This window comes from Bombina bombina, chromosome 1 (genome assembly GCF_027579735.1).
Source record: "Bombina bombina isolate aBomBom1 chromosome 1, aBomBom1.pri, whole genome shotgun sequence".
Classification (NCBI taxonomy): domain Eukaryota; kingdom Metazoa; phylum Chordata; class Amphibia; order Anura; family Bombinatoridae; genus Bombina; species Bombina bombina.
Genome location: NC_069499.1, coordinates 48,665,155 through 48,686,544, shown reverse-complemented (window position 1 = coordinate 48,686,544; position 21,390 = coordinate 48,665,155). Strand labels below are relative to the sequence as shown.

General features: G+C 39.9%; 1 protein-coding gene across 1 annotated transcript in view; it reads right to left on the bottom strand.

Moving 5' to 3' along the window:
- ATG14 (autophagy related 14) overlaps positions 1–21,390 on the bottom strand; it is a 151,292-nt gene that overhangs the window by 86,113 nt on the left and 43,789 nt on the right. The window contains 2 exon segments of the mRNA XM_053697335.1: positions 13,446–13,528; positions 13,530–13,564. Of these exon segments, the coding sequence (XP_053553310.1) occupies positions 13,446–13,528; positions 13,530–13,564 (118 nt within the window).

Here is a 21,390-nt window from a genome sequence, read left to right as displayed (position 1 = left end):
ACAGCCTATCCTAAGAGAGGTGTGACCTCTAACCACCAATCAGAAACGAGGCTAGTCATATTAAGCCGCGAAGGAGCGGAACGGAGAAGGATGCTCACAGAAGCATAACATCGACTCATACATGATTCCAAAACAGACATTTGTAAGGTACCTTACAGCTTGCTAATAACCTCTCCTTACACAAGGTGACATTTTGTTTCAAGTTATATTTAAAGACCATCCATTGTTAGGTCATTTGACTTACCGAAGTACTTATAGGGGAGACGTCCCTTGTTTTACTTGTTTTTATTTGTTGATTTGCCACTACTTTATGAATCTTATTGTTATATATTGAATTGTCGATAATCAATATAGTTCATTAAACCTTTTGTATACATACACAATTTTCTTTATTTACGGACAAAAGTTCTATCCAATATTTATCACTGTAATATTTATCGTCACAAGAGCTACTTACAATTTTTTAAACCTCACATTATTCTATTCAAAGAAAAGAAAAGACACGCTTCACGGACACTTTCTGATCTATCTAAAATCACAGAAACAGTATTATTCTTTATTTATTACTTTTTATTGATACTTGGATAATATCATATATCAGTCCACACTAGGACGTATATCCTAAAATTTGTTGTTTGAAACCCACAGACACAATTGTCTTTTTACTTTTGTTGAATATTCATTTGATAATAATCAGAGTCACTTAGATAAGTCACAACAAATGATGGTAGTATAAATCCTAGCTTAATCTACAAGCGCCATTGGAAATCTAAACTCATACATTCGTTCTTTACTTAAACTACTGAGGAGTAGGTTTCCCATCCACCAGGCATTAGGATTTTTTAGTAGGCGCCAATCCTCTTTTTATTCTATCACTACTATCCTTGTGGGATACAATACCAAAGCTATAGTACATCGGATGAAAAAGGAGGGACAAGACAGGAAACCTAAACGGAAGGCACCACTGCTTGAAAAACTTTCCTCCCAAAAACAGCCTCAGCTTAGGCAAAGTTAACAAATTAGGTAAAATTTGGAAAAAGTGTGAAGAGACAACCAGAGTCGCAGCTTTGCAAATTTGCTCAACAGAAGCATCATTTCGAATGCCCCATGAGGAAACCACAGCCCTAGTGGAATGAGCCGAAAGTCGCACAGGAGGCTGCTGTCCAGAAGTCTCATATGCAAAAACGATGATACTCTTCAGCCAAGAAAGAGGTAAGCCGTAGCTTTCTGACCCCTACGCTTCCGAGAAAATACAACAAACAGGTAGAAGATTGATGAAATCCTTAGTGGCCTGCAAGTAAAACTTCAAGGCACGGACCACGTCCAAATTATGTAACAGTCGCTCCTTTTAAGAAGAAGGATTAGGACCACAATGAAGTAACAACAATTTCCTGAACCTTAGGAAGGAAACCAGGTTTAGTACGTACCACCACCTTATCAGAATGGAAAATAAGATAAGGGAGAATCACATTGTAAAGCTGAAAGCTCAGATACTCTTCGTGCAGAAGAAATAGCAACAAAAAATAAAACCTTCCAAGGATAATAACTTAATATCTATGGAATGCATAGGTTCAAACAGAACCCCTTGAAGAACTTTAAAGAACTAAATTCAAACTCCAAGGAGGAGCAATTGGTCTAAACACAGGCCTGATTCTAGTCAGAGTCTGGCAAAAAGATTGAACCATCTGGAACATCTGCCAGACGTGTAACAAAATAGATAAGGCAAAAATCTGTCCCTTTAAGGAACTTGCCGACAACCCTTTCTCCAATCCTTCTTGGAGAAAAGACAAAATCCTGGTAATTCTAACCCTACTCCATGGAGTAGCCCTCGGATTCGCACCAATAAAGATATCTACAACCATATCTAATGGGGACATTTTTCTAGTAACAGGGCGTACTGAACCAGAAAACGCTCGCTTAGATAAAATTAAGCGTTCAACCTCCAAGCAGTTAGCTGCAGAGAAACTAGATTCGGATGATGGAAGGGCCCCTGAAAGAGGAAGACCTTTCCTCAATGGAAGCGACCGCGGTGGCTAAGATGACATGTCCCACCAGATCGGCATACCAAGGTCCCGTGAGGCAACACAGTAGCGATGAAGATCACCGAAGACCTTGCCAGTTTTGACTCGAGCAATCACCCGGGGAAGGAGGAGCAAATGGAGGGAACACATGAGCTAGGCTGAAAGACCAAGGCACTGCCAAGGCATCTATCAGCTGGGACCCGGGAATCCCTGGACCCGTACCTCTGAAGCTTGGCATTCTGGCGAGATGCCATGAAATCCAACTCCGGCCTGCCCCATCTGAGAATCAAGCTGGAAAATACCTCCGGATGGGAGTTCCCACTCTCCCGGATGAAAATGTCCAGTCCGCTCAAGAAAATCTGCTTCCCAGTTGTCCACCCCTGAGATGAGGGATCGCAGACAGATGGCAAGAGTGAGACTACGCCCACTGCATTATTCCGGCTACTTCTGTCATTGCTAAGGAACTTCTTGTTCCTCCCTGATTGATGTAAGCTATCGTCGTCATGTTGTCCGACTAGAATCTGAGGATTGGGCCGAAGCCAACTGAGGGCCAAGCCAAAAGCGCATTGGAAGATTGCCCTCAACTCTAGGATATTGACGGCAAGGAGAGACTCCGCCTGAGTCACATACACCCTGAGCCCTTAGGGGATTTCCAAACTGCTCCCCATCTTAACAAGCCTGTCATCCGGTGTCACGATCAGCCATGAGGGTCTGCGGAAGCATGTCCCCCTGGGATAGATTGATCCAGCAACAACCCATCATAGAAAGATAGAGCCCTTGTCTCTTGATCTATGATTTATGCGAGGAGACAAATCTGTATAATCTCCATTCCACTGCCTGAGCATGCACAGTTGCAGAGGTCTGAAAAGAAACCGAACGGAATGATGGCCATTGCCGCTACCATCAATCCAATTACCTCCATACACTGAGCCACTGACAGCCGAGGATTGGACTAAAGGGCTCGACATGTATCCATGATCTGTAACCTCCTGAACCCTGTCAGGAAAATTTTCATGGATAGAGAGTCGATGAGAGTTCCCAAGAAGGATACCTTGTCTGTGGAACTAGCGAACTCTTACCCAGATTTACCTTCTGCCCGCAAGTCCTCATGAAGGATAGAACAATGTCGGTATGAGACTTTGCTAGCTGATAAGAGGACGCCTGGAACAGAACATAGTCCAGAGAAGGCGCCACCGCAATGCTCCGCGACCTTAGAACCACCAACTGAAAATGTTTGTCTAGAAACGCCAACCATAGGCACTTGAAATTATCTCTGCGGATAGGGACATGGAGATATTTAAAGGCAAATTCGGTAGCCTGCAAATCATGATTTAGGCAAGGTTATTTATGACCCACCAGAGAAAGTGGACTCGCTGTGTGGAACACATAGCCGCAGCTAGATTTGAACTCTCAACCTCCAGCTTTTAAAGCAGCAAAGTTTATCACTAGTCCATTGTGGGACACCATTGCATCCTTTAAGTCCATTGTCATCATAAATTGATCCTTGAATCAATGGAAGAATGGTACGAATAGGAGAAATCGTCCTCGTGAAGGAAAAATATTTTGAACTTCAGTTTGTATCCCTGGGACACTATTTCCATGGCCCAGGGATCCTGAACATCTCGAACACAAGTCTGAGTAAAAAAAGGAATACTACCCCCAACAAGATCCTGTCCCGGATCGGAGACATGTCCTCCAGGCTGTGTCCAATTTAACAGCAGGAGAAAAAAAGATATAACTTTGATCAAGTCAGATCCCATCAAGGTCGTCCCCTTGCAAGGAATCGAGAAAAGCGTAAACTTAGAGCATACATCCGTAGAACAGACTCTAACCAAAGGACTCTGAACTGGAACAGCAAATCCCTAAGGGAAAAATTTGAAATAAAGGAAGTAGCCAACACAAAGGTCTTCATCCTATCCTGTGCCCTTATCCAGGGGAGATTCTGACCTAGCAGCATCAGAAAAAACATCAGAGCCATATGCCGTCTTACTAGTGACGGTAGCAGAGTACACAGAAGGTTGCCATTAGAAAACCCAGGCGTACATCCCCTTCTACTTCTTATCCATAAGACCTTCAAATCCAACTAACTTCTAAGGGAAACAAAGTTCTCTCGGCCAGGCTGGAGACTACTCCGTCCACCCTAAGGAATGCTTGTCCAGCCTCCATAGTAAAGCCCACTAGGGATTTTTTTTTTTTTTTTTTTTAATAATAAAAGCGCTCCATTCCTTAATAACCTACTGGATGCACTAGAGAACACCAGCAGAGTTGGAGTCGTCCCTGGCAGCTAAAACCTCCTAAAGTAACAATGGAGGTAATTAAGCTAAAAAACATAGAAAAAACAACCTCAGGATTAAATAAAGATATTATGCCAACTGAGCCTGAGAATTCTCTATCAGATAATCCCGAAGTATCTTCCTCTTTCCTTTAAAAGGGAAGAAACAGCTGGGATAGTAACTATTAAATCAATCACCCTTACTGAGTGAAATTAATTCCTCTAATAATGCAAACTACCTCGTTGCAAAAAACAATCATGTATGAAATGCAACGTAAGAGCAAGAGGAAGTGCAGGGCACTGCATGTGGGCCATAACATTATGTGGGACACTGTAGGAGAAATTTGTGGCATAGAACGACCAAAGTCAAAAGACTCCCAATTAGTAAGAGAATGTTCAGAAAGGACAGAATCCCTTTTCTAATTTTCTCTTTAAAATAACACAAATGTTACTGTCTCTTTAAAATCAAAAGTAACTCATCTTTTGTGTGTTCTTGTTCCATCCTAAGACACAAAGGATGGAGCAAGCAAATAAACATTGAACATCTTTAAATAAAGACTAACAGATAAAAACTATTACTGTCGCTTTAAATATAAAAGTAACTCATTAATTGTGTGTACTTGTCCCACCCTAAGACACAAAGGATGGAGTAAGTAAATAAACATTGAACATCTTTTAATAAAGATCAACAAGCAAAAAAAATTACTGCCTCTTTTTTATTATCGTTAAGTGCTGTCTTCATTCTTGTGTGCTGTCTCTTTATTATAAACAGCAACCTATTTATTTATTTATTATGCTTGTAAGCTGTCTCTTTATTATAAACAGCAAATCTTTTCAGTTTGTGAGCCCCACAACAGAGAAAAACAATCATGTATGTACTATTAGAAAAAAGTATGACAGATAGTAAAACAGGTCCGGAATGCAGCTGCAGCGCTATTCGGACCGACATGCTTAACTAAATAAGTACGCATGTTGAGAGCCCCAGTCAGAAAACTGCTCTAACTCCGAGTAACCGGAAGAGCAAGCCCAGGCTAAGACCCAACGTAGCTCCACCCTTCATGGGCGTGATGATCACGTCCCAGAGCCTGAACCAAAGCAAAAAAGGAACTGGAAAATGTGCTGCTGTAACAAAAAACGGTGCGAAAACCAACACCCGCCCTTCGTGGGCGGAATATACCTGCTCTCCCGGTTGCCATTACTATATGAAGGATAGACTGCCGGGAGATTATACACTGAACCTAGGGGCTAACAAACGGCACATACAACTGAAGTGAGCCAGTTGAAACAAAAACAGAATTTATGTTTACCTGATAAATTACTTTCTCCAACGGTGTGTCCGGTCCACGGCGTCATCCTTACTTGTGGGATATTCTCTTCCCCAACAGGAAATGGCAAAGAGCCCAGCAAAGCTGGTCACATGATCCCTCCTAGGCTCCGCCTACCCCAGTCATTCGACCGACGTTAAGGAGGAATATTTGCATAGGAGAAACCATATGATACCGTGGTGACTGTAGTTAAAGAAAATAAATTATCAGACCTGATTAAAAAACCAGGGCGGGCCGTGGACCGGACACACCGTTGGAGAAAGTAATTTATCAGGTAAACATAAATTCTGTTTTCTCCAACATAGGTGTGTCCGGTCCACGGCGTCATCCTTACTTGTGGGAACCAATACCAAAGCTTTAGGACACGGATGATGGGAGGGAGCAAATCAGGTCACCTAGATGGAAGGCACCACGGCTTGCAAAACCTTTCTCCCAAAAATAGCCTCAGAAGAAGCAAAAGTATCAAACTTGTAAAATTTGGTAAAAGTGTGCAGTGAAGACCAAGTCGCTGCCCTACATATCTGATCAACAGAAGCCTCGTTCTTGAAGGCCCATGTGGAAGCCACAGCCCTAGTGGAATGAGCTGTGATTCTTTCGGGAGGCTGCCGTCCGGCAGTCTCGTAAGCCAATCTGATGATGCTTTTAATCCAAAAAGAGAGAGAGGTAGAAGTTGCTTTTTGACCTCTCCTTTTACCGGAATAAACAACAAACAAGGAAGATGTTTGTCTAAAATCCTTTGTAGCATCTAAATAGAATTTTAGAGCGCGAACAACATCCAAATTGTGCAACAAACGTTCCTTCTTCGAAACTGGTTTCGGACACAGAGAAGGTACGATAATCTCCTGGTTAATGTTTTTGTTAGAAACAACTTTTGGAAGAAAACCAGGTTTAGTACGTAAAACCACCTTATCTGCATGGAACACCAGATAAGGAGGAGAACACTGCAGAGCAGATAATTCTGAAACTCTTCTAGCAGAAGAAATTGCAACCAAAAACAAAACTTTCCAAGATAATAACTTAATATCAACGGAATGTAAGGGTTCAAACGGAACCCCCTGAAGAACTGAAAGAACTAAGTTGAGACTCCAAGGAGGGTCAAAGGTTTGTAAACAGGCTTGATTCTAACCGAGAGCCTGAACAAAGGCTTGAACATCTGCACAGCTGCCTGCTTTTTGTGAAGTATACACAGACAAGGCAGAAATCTGTCCCTTCAGGGGAACTTGCAGATAATCCTTTTTCCAATCCTTCTTGAAGGAAGGATAGAATCTTAGGGAATCTTAACCTTGTCCCAAGGGAATCCTTTAGATTCAACACCAACAGATATAGTTTTCCAAATTTTGTGGTAATCTTTCTAGTTACAGGCTTTCTGGCCTGAAACAAGAGTATCGATAACAGAATCTGAGAATCCTCGCTTCGATAGATCAAGCGTTCAATCTCCAAAGCAGTCAGCTGGAGTGAGACAGATTCGGATGTTCGAACGGACCCTTGGAACAAGAAGGTCTCGTCTCAAAGGTAGCCTCCATGGTGGAGCCGATGACATATTCACCCAGATCTGCATACCAAGTCCTGCGTGGGCCACGCAGGAGCTATCAAGATCACCAGACGCCCTTTCCTGATTGATCCTGGCACCAGCCTGGGGATGAGAGGAAAGGGCGGGAATACATAAGCTAGTTTGAAGTGTCCAAGGTGCTACTAGTGCATCCACTAGAGCCGCCTTGGGATCCCTGGGATCTGGACCCGTAGCAAGGAACTTTGAAGTTCTGAACGATAGGGCCAATCAGGATCCATGTCGGGAATGCCCCCACAGTTGAGTGACTTGGGCAAAGATTTCCGGATGGAGTTCCACTCCCCCGATGCAATGTCTGGACGACTTCAGAAAATCCGCTTCCCAATTTTCCACTCCTGGGATGTGGATAGCAGACAGGTGGCAGGAGTGGACTCCGCCCATAGAATGATTTTGGTCACTATTCTTCCATCGCCCAGGGAACTCCTTGTTCCCCCCTGATGGTTGATGTACGCAACAGTTGTGCCATGTTGTCTGATTGAAACGTATGAACTTGGCCTCGCTAGCGAGGCCAAGCCTTTGAGAGCATTGAATATCGCTCTCAGTTCCAGAATATTTATCGGTAGAGATAGAGAGATTCTTCCCGAGACCAAAGAACCCTGAGCTTTCAGGGGATCCCCAGACCCGCGCCCCCAGGGCCCATTAGGACTGGCGTCGGTCGTGACAATGACCCACTCTGGTCTGCGGAAGGGGTCACCCCTTGTGACAGGTTGTCCAGGACAGCCAACCAACGGAGTGAGTCTCTGGTCCTCTGATTTACTTGTATCCTCGGAGACAAGTTTGTATAGTCCCCATTCCACTGACTGAGCATGCACCAGTTGTAATGGTCTTAGATGAATGCGCGCAAAAGGAACTATGTCCATTGCCGCTACCATCCAAACCTATCACTTCCATGCACTGCGCTATGGAAGAGAAGAGGAACGGAATGAAGTATCCGGACAAGAGTCTAGAAGTTTGTTTTTCTGGCCTCTGTCAGAAAAATCCTCATTTCTAAGGAGTCTATTATTTGTCCCCAAGAAGGGAACCCTGTTTGACGGAGATAGAGAACTCTTTTCCACGTTCACTTTCCATCCGTGGAAGATCTGAGAAAGGCCAGGGACTAATGTCCGTGTGAGCCTTTGCTTGAGGATAGGGAGCGACGCTTGAATCAGAATGTCGTCCCAAGTAAGGTACTACAGCAATGCCCCGTTGGTCTTAGCACAGCTAGAAGGGACCCTAGTACCTTTGTGAAAATCCTTGGAGCAGTGGCTAATCCGAAAGGAAGCGCCACGAACTGGTAATGCTTGTCCAGGAATGCGGAACCTTAGGAACCGATGATGTTCCTTGTGGGATAGGAATATGTAGATACGCATCCTTTAAATCCACCGTGGTCATGAATTGACCTTCCTGGATGAAAGGAAGAATTGTTCGAATGGTTTCCAATTTGAACGATGGAACCTTGAGACAAACTTGTTTTAAGATCTTGAGATCAAAGATTGGTGCTGAACGTTCCCTCTTTTTTGGGAACTATGAACAGATTGGAGTAGAACCCCCAAGCCTTGTTCTCCTAATGGAACAGGATGAATCACTCCCATTTTTAACAGGTCTTCTACACAACGTAAGAATGCCTGTCCTCTTTATGTGGTCTGAAGACAACTGAGACCTGTATGCGAACCTCCCCCTTTGGGTGGGAAGCCCTTGGAATTCCAGAAGATAACCTTGGGAGACTATTTTCTAGCGCCCAAGGATCCAGAACATCTCTTGCCCAAGCCCCGAGCGAAGAGAGAGAGTCTGCCCCCCACCAAGATCCGGTCCCTGATCGGGGGCCAACATTTCATGCTGTCTTGGTAGCAGTGGCAGGTTTCTTGGCCTGCTTTCCCTTGTTCCAGCCTTGCATTGTCCTCAAGCTGGCTTGGCTTGAGAAGTATTACCCTCTTGCTTAGAGGACGTAGCACTTTGGGCTGGTCCGTTTCTACGAAAGGGACGAAAATTAGGTTTATTTTTGGCCTTGAAAGGACCGATCCTGAGAAGGGGCATGGCCCTTACCCCCAGTGATATCAGAGATAATCTCTTCAAGTCAGGGCCAAACCAGCGTTTTCCCCTTGAAAGAAGGAATGTTAAGTAGCTTGTTCTTGGAAGACGCATCAGCTGACGCAAGATTTCAACCAAGCGCTCTGCGCGCCACAATAGCAAACCCAGAATTCTTAGCCGCTAACACTAGCCAATTGCAAATGTGCGTCTAGGGTGAAAGAAATTAGCCCAATTTGAGAGCATTGATACTCTGTCCATAATCTCCTCATAAGGAGGAGAATCACTATCGACCCTCGCCTTTACCAGCTCATCGAACCAGAAACACGCGGCTGTAGCGACAGGGACAATGCATGAAATTGGTTGTAGAAGGTAACCCTGCTGAACAAACATCTTTTTAAGTAAACCTTCTAATTTTTTATCCATAGGATCTTTGAAAGCACAACTATCTTCTATGGGTATAGTGGTGCGTTTGTTTAAAGTGGAAACCGCTCCCTCGACCTTGGGGACTGTCTGCCATAAGTCCTTTCTGGGGTCGACCATAGGAAACAATTTTTTAAATATGGGGGGAGGGACGAAAGGAATACCGGGCCTTTCCCATTCTTTATTTACAATGTCCGCCACCCGCTTGGGTATAGGAAAAGCTTCTGGGAGCCCCGGGACCTCTAGGAACTTGTCCATTTTACATAGTTTCTCTGGGATGACCAACTTGTCACAATCATCCAGAGTGGATAATACCTCCTTAAGCAGAATGCGGAGATGTTCCAACTTAAATTTAAACGTAATCTTATCAAAATACCCAGAATAAATGATTCCTCAAGGCTAAATATGTGTTAATAATGAATCGATTTAGCCCAGAAAAAGTCTACAGTCTTTAATAAGCCCTTGTGAAGACCCTTATTTACAATCTTAAATAAACATGGGCTTACCGGATCCCATAGGGAAAATGACCAGCTTCCAGCATTACATCGTCTTGTTAGAATGTGTCAGTACCTCAAGCAGCAAGGGGACTGCTCACTGTTCCCCCCAACTGAAGGTTAATTCCTCTCAACAGTCCTGTGTGGAACAAGCCATGGATTTTAGTAACGGTTTGCTAAATCATTTTCCTCATACAAACAGAAATCTTCATCTCTTTTTCTGTTTCTGAGTAAATAGTACATACCAGCACTATTTTAAAATAAACAAACTCTTGATTGAATAAAAAAAAAAAACTACAGTTAAACACTAAAAAACTCTAAGCCATCTCCGTGGAGATGGGGTTGCCTGTACAACGGCAAAGAGAATGGACTGGGGTAGGCAGGAGCCTAGGAGGGGATCATGTGACCAGCTTGCTGGGCTCTTTGCCATTTCCTGTTGGGGAAGAGAATATCCCACAAGTAAGGATGACGCCGTGGACCGGACACACCTATGTTGGAGAAATTAACATCCTAAACGGTTTAGGCCCTCACAGATAAAGGGCATTATCCTCAGGTATCCTCTCAAATTAAAAAAACCCTAAAGCCACTCTCCTAATCCCCAGTGCCTCTGCAAGCGGTCAAAAAAATCCTCCCATAACTAATTAGGAGATCTATGTCCCATTAGGTACTATACTTTCTCTGACCTGAATCCTCTGTGTGCTTCAGACCCAGAGTAAAAAAGTTAGCACTTGCCTCGAATGCTGTGCGACAGCATTGGCAGACCAGCAGGTTTTCAGAGGTCCTCTTCCCTCCCATAGCCCTGTGGAATAAGATAAGCCTGAGTTAAAAGTGATTAGGCTATCTATATTAGGGCAGCAAATATGTATAGGAGGCGGAGTGAGAATTATGTCCCACCAGTTCCTATTGTTTTAAAGCCACCAAATGCTTCTTTTTTTTACTGAAGAGAGTGATCTGGTCTAGGCTACACCCTAGCACAAAGTAGCACACAGTGGCACTACTTTAATAAATAAATAAACACTTGATTGAAGAATCTATAACACCTCACTTTGCCTCTTCCTAATCACTAACACAGGCAAAGAATGACTGGATTGGGAGGGAAGGGAGGAGCTATGTTCTGCTGTGGTGCTCTTTGTCTCCTCCTGCTGACCAGGAGGCGATATCCCACAAGTAAGGATGAAATCTGTGGACTCATCGTATCTTGTAAAAGAAAGAAGGAAATTTGTTTAAAAATTAGAACCACCTCTTAACGAGAGAAAGAGAATATATTTTTTTTGGGGGAAATATGATGCACAAATTATATAGCCAATAGAAGTGCTGTGGTACAATAAGCTTTGAATATGTTTTATGTATTGTAATAAAGTTTTTTACCACTAGAGGCCAGTGAACAATATTGCATACAGTTATAGTATGTCCGAATCTGGGTTAATGTGTTTATGCTTCAACTATTGAAGGCTGTGTAATAACTGGTGGGTTACAAAATATTTTGAGGGACAGTAAAAACGTACAAAATATCCCGCCCTCCACACCAAATTCTTGGTTCCACTACTTCCAACTAAAAACTAGGATAGACGAAGTCCGCAGATTAAGAGTATTAAGCAGCCCCACACTATTTGAGAATATTTGTAACTCCACCTCCAGATTCAGGGGTGCAATTTCTAGCCTATATAGATTCCTGTTCAAGAAGCAACGGATAGAGAAGTCTATACTTTATTAAAAAATGGGAAACTGAGATTAACCCTATCCAGGGATATAGAATGGGCAACCGTAATCCAAAAAGGCCTTGCCTGTTCAATTAGCGCTAACCTGAAGGAAAACTATATTATATTAAGTGACATATAGGTGGTATAATTATCCAAGAAGATTCAAATACCACCAGTCAGATACAAACAGGGTTAGATTAGCTCAGTGCTACCCGCGGGTGCCAAGCAGAGGGAACCTATGCTCACGTGGTGGAGTGCCATGGAAAGTAGCCAAAATTTGGGACGCCACCTCTGAGCTATTAAGTAAAATCTTTAATAAACGGATCACATTAAATATGGAGCAAGCCCCTTCTGCATTTCCCCTATTGAGGGACTCTTAATAGGCACTCACTAAAATTAGTGGGTATAATCTGTACCGCTGTTAGAGCAGTGATAGCAAAATTTTGGAAAACCACAGTTCCCCACTTCGATATCATAATAAATAAAATTAGGTATTATTACAAATGGAAAACATAGCATCTTCTCTGTTAGACAAAAGACAAGAATTCCTCAAAATATGGGAGGAATGGATAATATGTGAAGATTCAGTGAGAATGCAAACAAGGCAGGCGAGTGGGAGGTAGGGACAGCTAGAAAGGGCGACTCCGTTACCATAGGAAATCCCCATGAGTGCTCTATTTACACTTCTTTCTGCCTCTATCTTTCACTTCTCTTCTTACTTTACTTCTTGACGAGAGAAAATTCTTCTTATTCTTTCCCTATTTTCTTTTTTCTCTTTGTTATGAGTCTTATTTGATATTAAGGAGGTCTCCCCTGTAATTCAACATGAAGAAACTGTATGTCAATTTATATTGTCCTAGTTTGGAAACGAAGAATGCCATAACAGGCTATTTGTATTTTGAAACTAGTGCTATATGTTCTGTTCTGTACTGTAATGCATAGTGCTGCTACTATTTGCTTGTTGAATTGGAAGATTTTCAATAAAAAATATTTTCACCTAAAATAATGTACAATTCTGCACAGAATTATATAAACATTATCTTAGAGGGCAGCTTTCTAAATCAAAAGCATTGCGAGATTTTTTTTATTCCAAAAATTGGACTTTCCTGGTCTCCACTCACAGGCTCTACTAAACGCGTCTTGTTTTTCAAATGCGATTCGCGGGCGCGCTGTCTAGTCACAGGCACGCCCAATCGCGCTATTGATCTGAATGTAGCTTGCTCCCGCTCTGTGACCTAGACAGCGCGCCCGCAAATCGCTTTTGAAAAAACAAGACCCGCTTAGTAGAGCCTGGAGCGGAGACCAGGTAAGCCAAACTTCTTAATAAAAAAAAAATCTCGCAATGCTTTTAATTAGAAAGCTGCCACTAAGATAATGTTATATAATTCTGCATTATGTGCAGAATTATATAACATTTTGTAAGTTTACTGTCCCTTTAAATGTGTGATGGGCTCTATGGTGTTAGCATGATTAATGGGCCAAGTGTGGTCTGAACATTAAAAAAAAATTTGGGGGTGTGACACTCTACTACTATGGTGCCGTCAATCTATCATATTTGACCTAAATAACAGAGCGTGTAGGAAAGATGAGTCTTGTATAGTAAACTGACAGTTACGCCAAATTCCATACGTTTACTAACCTATTATGAAGTTTTCTTGGGAGATTCACATTTAATATATGAGACAAAATATTTGCAAGCTGAGTTGCATAGCATAAAGCAGACACTGATGGTATATGCCGGATTGTTGTGTTCCATATCTACAAGAAAAAAGAACAAAAAAACACTGGTGTGATATAATCATATAACATGGAAATACAACATGGTTAATAAAATGTTTCATTCAATAAAATGCATTTTATTTTGTATAAGTGGGGGAATCATCTAGAAGACATGTTGTAGAGCAGAAGGAAATGTGTTTAACTGTACTCTATTTCCTGAGCGCACAGCAACAGACCCGATCCTTTTCTAGATACACCCTGTTAATGTAGGCAGATGTGTCCTTTTACTCAAGTGCAGAAAGGCTCCCTTCCCTCTCTGAAAACAGCATACCCCAAGCATTCTGTACACTTAGCGGAGCATGGCAGCACACCCAACCCTCTGTAAATCTGACTGCTCCCAACTCATTCTACAATATAGCAGTCTGCAGGGAGTAATGCAGTAGACCATCTTCCACTTCTGTAATATGAAAATGTAATTAAGGCAATCTGTTAGCTTTGTTGCAAATTAAAAAAAATAAAATAAAGCCCAGGTTGTTGAGGAGAGACTTCGCGGTGGGCGGGATCTACGGCAGTAGAGCGCGACTAGGCCGCGCGGACCGAGGGAAAGCTAACCCGCCAGTTCCAAGCCAGTGGCCGCTATTGGAGCCGGGCATAGCGCTACAAGCCAGTTTGGAGCACCACTAAAGACCGTGTGCCGGTGCTGGAAAGCACATACTGAATAGTGGCGTGCGAACACGAGTATAGTGATTACTCCGCCAAGTCTCTCATTTGCCGTTAAAAAGCTTCGTAGCTGAAGCAGCACTCTCTGATTGACGTTGCTGAGGAGAAACATGCTGATACAAGCTCACGCTCGGTGCTATAAAGATAAGTGTGTTTCTGCTTTTCATGGAAAATGGCTAATGTATGCAAAGTGTAAAGTTTAAAGTCTGGGTGAATAATCTAAGCTTGAGGTGTCAACCTTTTGATTACTGTTTACCTGCTGGGGTGGAAAAAGCGTTAGAGAGGTCGCTATCCTGTGTATAATAAGGTTGCTGTGGCCAAGATTAGCTGTGCTAGCAGCAAAGGAAAAGGAGCTGTAAGGGTTAAGTGTTGCATAGAAGTCTGGTAGCATAATATGCGGAAAAGTGTATGTGGAAGCATATCTGTTTTTATGGAAAAGCCAGTGAAGCTGCACACTGTAATAAAGAACTCACAAATATACCCCTGCTATACCCTATACATACCCCTCCTTAAAGTTTGTTGTAATAATTTCTCACGGCACGCTGTGGGCACGGCATTGAAAAAAACAATAATAAGCTGAACTGAGATATCGTTGCACAGAGCCCTAAAAGGTTTCAGTATTACCGCATATTCCTCAGCTTATCTAGAGGTCCCAGTGAAGAGGCATACACTTTAGCTAACAGTGACTGTCTTGCTTTTTCTCCATATTTCTTGGATGCCTATCTCCTTCTTGTAAGGAATTACAGAACTGTCTGCAAATGGCTAAGCAAGGAAAATAAAAAATAAGAAGGGAGGAACACAGGAAAGTTTATATGAGTTGCATGTGTGACTTTCTTTAGGAACTTTTCTAATTAGGCTGTGCAACGGAGGGTGCTCAGATTAAATATCAGAAAAGCAAAAAAGGAAAAAGTCTTAAAAAAAAAATTTGCTGGAACTTTCCTTATCAAGAAAGAAGATCTCTTACAAAACCGGTTATTTAGATGGTTAAATGCTCAAAGCTGGGAGCACTTGACTCTAAATATATAAGTTTAAAATTATTGGTGGATATGTCAGCATTCAGTGTAAAATTGGCTATAGGCTAATCTGCTGTAGTAAGCTATACTAATTGCTCTGGATAATCAGGCTCCTGCAGCTATATCAAAGATAGAGAGTATATAGTATTGGAAAAATGTTTTCTGGTTTAAAAAAAGCTCTTTGCAGTAAAAGTTCTTAACCAAGTGTTATATTATACATAGAACTGTATCTATATGTTGATGCTAATGATTAATATCTCAAATACTGTCTCATATATATTGAATGTCTGGTAAAAGAGTTAAAGATACAGATCCTGGTTTTCAGGGAAGGGGAGGGGGAAGGGTGGTAGAAAAGAGGAAGGAAAGAATTTAGAACTGCAAGAATTGTTTACATGGTCTCTTTTTTTCTCCATGCTTTCCCATTTCTTTTTGCTAGCTGTGTATTTCTCACATAAGGGACTCATTACTCTGTAAACCTATTGCAGAGGTGTTAGTGAGCGTGCTACTTGGACTGGTATATAAACTACTATAAGGATTGTATATTCTATTTTAAGATAGTCTAAATCTATGAAAAAGCCAGATTGTGCTTGAAAAATATTGTTTTTTTTTTCTCTGCGTAGAGGCTTAACCTTTTAGGCCTAATATTGATGGTAATTGGTTCACAATACTTGCCTAAAAGGAATCAAGGGCCTAGAGTATAAAGAGCTTAAGTCAACTTTTAGTCAATTTTTCTATCTGTATATAATAAGATTTAACAATAGCTGGTGAGCAAATATTATAAGACTCCCCCTACACTACATTAGTGTGCTCACGTTTTGATCCCTTTTCCTTTTTTTTTTTTTTTTTTTTTTCACTTCCTTCACTTCCTGCCTGAGGAGCTAAAAATCACTTAGCACTAACAGACACAGAGATTCACCATTCTAATTTCACTAGTCAGAGGGTTAGCTACTGGACTCACTTTTTTTTTTTTTTTTTTTTTTTCTTCTTTTTCTCTTTCCTTACTTCCCCTTGTGGGGGGTTTCGTTTGTCCTTCTTCTTTTCACTTTCCCAATTGTTTGCTACAAATTTTCACTGTTTTGTACCTCATCTCCACATACACAGAACAAATCTCACTTAAAGGGAGTAGAGTAATATAAATGGACAGATTTGTCCATAATTTAAAAGATAAATCACCAATTATGACGTCAGCAAAAAATAGAGAGAGAAATAGGAATAAAATTGTAATGACCAAACACAAGAAAGCGCAGAAAGCCTAAATGTAATACATGGGCAATATAGACACACAATTACTAATAGATCAGATATCAGCTCTAATGCTCCCCCAGTTTGACAAATTAAGACTAGAACTTTCAGCTGTGTCAAATGAAGTAAAACAATTTAACCAGAGGTTAGGAGAGGCAGAAAATCGAATCTCCGATTTAGAGGATAAATTAAGCAGTTAAAAGTAACATAATTGAGACACTATCAGAGCAAATTACAAAACTACAAGAGAGAGCTGATACAGCAGAAGATAGATCAAGAAGGAACAATTTAAGATTCATAGGTATTCAGAAAAATTCGCAAATGCAGATCTAGAAGCTCTAATTACAAAGGAAATCCCAAAACGTCTAGGAATACTAAGGGAAGGCTCAGAAATTTTAGTTGAAAGAGCTCATAGACTAGGCCCCAATAAACAGCTGGTATCAGAAGAGCGCCCTAATAGGTCTTTCTCTAGACCTGTGATAGCTAAATTCTTAAACTACAAAGATAAACTAGAAATCTTAAAACACTACAAAAAAACTTTCAGAACCACTAATGCTAGAGGATAGAAAGATTCTTATCTTCCAGGATTTTTCTCTGGAAACTTCCAATAAAAGGAAAGTAATGTCCCAGTTGTGCTCACAGTTTATACAAAAAGGTATACAAGCGTTTGTAATCTATCCTGCTATCTTAAAGATAGGGGATAGAGGGAGGTTATAAATCTTTCCAAAACAGTGAAGAAGCTATAACAGTATCTTGCTAAAAGACCATGAAAGGCACGATGATATATTCTCAGACAGTGCTAAATGATTTTTATTTCCCCTTTTCCTTTTTTTTTATTTTTTTTTTTTTTTTGTTTTTTCTTTTTTTTCTTTTTTTTTTTCCGCAGCCTTCTCTATATACGTAGTTTAATAAAGTAACGGAAGTAACCAAGGTGGATTTATCTATAATAAAAACCGTTTAGAATAATAATATGGCTACTGGTTTAAAACCGCTAATTCATTTCACATCATGGAATGTCGGAGGAATTGTATCCCCGATAAAAAGAAAGGCAATCATTAAACATCTTAGAAAACTTAATACTGACATTGGATTATTGCAAGAGATTAGATTATCGGCAGCGGAAATAGTTAAATTAAAAATTAACTGGGTAAAAGAAATTCTAGCCACACCATGTACAGAAAGGAAAAAAGGAAGTCGCTATTTTACTGAGCAAAAATCTGGACTATAAAATTTTAGAGGTTAAATTAGATGAAAATGCTCGCTATCTTATAGTGCAACTAGAAATTAGGAAGAAGATATATACTATATGCAATGTATATGGTCCGAATAATTTAGATATGGACTTCTGGGGCAAACTCCAAGCAGTTTTGTTGAAGTATGTAGAGACCAATTTAATAATAGCTGGAGATTTCAATTTAACACCTAAATTTCCAATAGATAGGAAGAGCACAAAAGGTAGAGAGAAGGACTGTAGAATAGTGAAGGAAATGAGAATCTTAAATATATTTAAAAAAACACTTAAAGTATCTGATAATATGGCGAGTTCAGTACCCAGATGTCAAAAGATTCACATGTCTATCTAAATCACTAAGATCACTTTCTAGAATTGACTACTTCCTAGTAGTTGACTCCATTCTTAAAACAGAACCCAAGACTGATATAAAGGATTTCGCAATTTCTGACCACGCACCCATCACATTAGAATTTTTTGCAGATGATATAAGAACTAGTAGTTACAAAAGTAACTCTTTCTATTTCCCCAAATACATGCTAAAAAATGCATCCTTTATAGCTATGTTAAAAGAAAAATGGCATATCTTTCTAAACCTAAATAGAGAATATGACGACAGAGTAGAAACGCTATGGGAAACAGCAAAAGCTGTATTAAGGGGTGAAATTGTAAGTTTTATGTCTAGATTTAAGAAAAAAAGAAGAGAAAGAGAAAAGCAACTTACTAACCAATTAACTAATATGTATAATAGATATCTTCAATGCGGCTCAAAGAATAACTGGTTAAAATATACCCAGGCGAAACAGGAGAGAGATCTCTTCTATCTAGGCGAAGCTACAAGAGAGGATCTAAAAAAAAAGGCAAAACATATGAAGTTTGGGAATAAGACAGGTAGTTATCTGGCTAGATTAGTGAAATCTGAGAAGAAAAGTAGTATAATATCTGCATTAAGAGTAGAGGATAAACTTCTACATGATCCCACAGAGATTAATGAGACTTTCCATCATACATTTCAGAAATTCTACAGTGCACGGGAGATAGATATGGTCAATAAGGATTTGTTCTGGGAAACTATTGTAACCCCTAAATTGTCAGCAGAAGAAATGGAAAAAATTAATTCACCAATTTCAGAGGAGGAAGTAGAGGGTACAATATATAAATCTAAATTAAACAAAGCCCCGGGTCCAGATCAGCTGCCAGCTGAATTTTATAAAATATTAAATAAAGAAATCACACCACACTTGACTAGATTATTTAACTATTATTATGTTGAGAATGGAGAAATGTCAAAGAACTTTACTAGGGCTGTTACAATTATGATCTTCAAGAAGGGAAGGGACCCTGAAAGGGTAGACTCATACAGGCCCATCTCTCTACTTAATGTGGATTATAAGATTCTGGCCACTATAGTAGCAGATAGATTAAAAAATATCATGGGTAATATTATACATCCTAACCAGGTGGGCTTCATGAATGGTAGAAGTTCTGTAGTTAATATTCGAAAGGCATGTCTCATTATTGAATACTTTAAAGAATTATCGTACCAACCTGAGAAACTTCATAAATTAAACCAGGACGCAGCTATAATAGCTCTAGACGCTGAAAAAGCTTTTGATGCAGTTCAGTGGGGATCATCTTTTTACTTCTTTATTTAGATTTGGTTTCTCAGGGCCATTCGTAAATTTCATTAAAATCATTTACAACAATCCGGCTTCTACAATCTCGGTGAATGGGCTAGTCTCTACAGAAATAATATTGGAAAGAGGTACCAGACAAGGTTGCCCCCTTTCCCCCTTTTTATTTAATTTGTCAATTGAGCCGCTAGCGATCAAAATCCGCCAGGTGCTGCAAGGGGTCTTATGTAAAAATATAGAAGAAAAGATTTTATTATATGCGGACGATATACTGATCTTCTTAAGAAATAGTAAGTATAATATCCCAAAATTAATGGAAATGATAGAACTATATAGCTCCTTCTCAGGTTATAAAATAAATGTTAATAAATCGGAACTCTTATGGCTCAGTAATTATAAGGATTCGTATAAAAGTCCATTTAAAGTTGTGGATCAAATCTTGTATCTTGGTATCATTCTTAATAAGAATCCAAAATGTTGGTATGACTCAAATTTAACTCCAACTCTACAGAAAATATATCTCCAGCTAAATGCCTGGAAACATTTACCACTATCTCTATCTGGAAAGATTGGTTTAATTAAAATGATTATTGTACCTAAGATCCTTTATAAACTTCAGAATTTACCCCTCCTTCTAAAGAAGGCCGATATCTCACTGTTTAATAAAAATATAACAGAATTTCTGTGGGGAAATGGAAGGAGAAAAATCTCTCTAAAAACACTATCATATTCCAAAGAATATGGGGGCTATGCATTACCAGATATTAGGAATTACAACTTAGCATGCCTGGTTAAAATAGCAGCTGAATGGCTGATAGATAAAGAATATTTCACAGATAAATTATTAGAAGAAGAGATTGTAAAACCTTATACAACTAAAGCGTTATTACACACACAAGTTAAAGATATCCCTCAGAAAATCAAACGTCTGTTTTCATATCTCAGCATTATAAAAGCTTGGCAACAATTCTGCAAGAAATTAAGAGTCAATTTTGCAGTATCTAAGTTTTTAACAATAACTGGTTACCCTCCGTTTCCAGAAGCCTTAAAATCCGCAGTATTCCATAGATGGAAAAGAAAGGGCTTAATTAATATCAGTCAAATAATTATTTTTACTTCAGTTATAGCACAGATTAAAACATTTGAAGAGCTAAGAGGTGAATTTGACCTCCCTAGCAAAGACTTTTTTGCTTATTTACAATTAAGAGATCTTGTTAACAAATTACTACAGAATCAAAATAATGAATGGGGCTGGCCGCCACTTACTCATCTTTTGGATCTATGTAAGGGTGGGAATTTCTCAATAAAAAAATGGTACAGGGAATCATTAAGACAGGAGGGTAATTCAAATCTCCAACTGATTGTTAAGAAATGGCATTTGAAGGGCTTAACAGTCTGTAATGAAGAATATATACAAAATAGTATCATGAGATCTAATAAGATCTTTATTTCTACTAACTTTAGAGAAGTAAATAATAATATTATAAATCAAATATATCTTACCCCTTCTGCCATGGCAAGATGGAATAGCAAAACGCAAGATAAATGTGTTAAATGCGGTAGCAGGGGGGCTGATATTGTGCATTACTTTTGGGAATGCACATTAATTAGACAATATTGGAATAAAATGAGTTTTTGGCTATCAAGAATATTAAAAAAAGAGTTTAAGATCCATCGAGCTTTAGTATTTTTTCTATTCCCTCCAGATATAAAAGAAAAGATCAATAATAAGGAATTTATTGAATTAGCTATTGGGGTGGCCAGGTTCTTATTATTGAAAACATGGATCTCGAAAAAAGTGCCTGCTATATCTGAAGTAAATAATCAGATCATGAAACAAATGACTATAGAGCAATGCTTATTAGAACCAGACAAAAGTAACGAAGTTGAGAGATTCTTTAAGAAATGGGAGATATTGATATATTCACAGTCATTGGATATGCAAAAGAAAATTATCTATCCACTTAGATCTACAGAGTACGTAATGAATGCCATACTTAGAAATGAGCTACCCTTGGTATACTG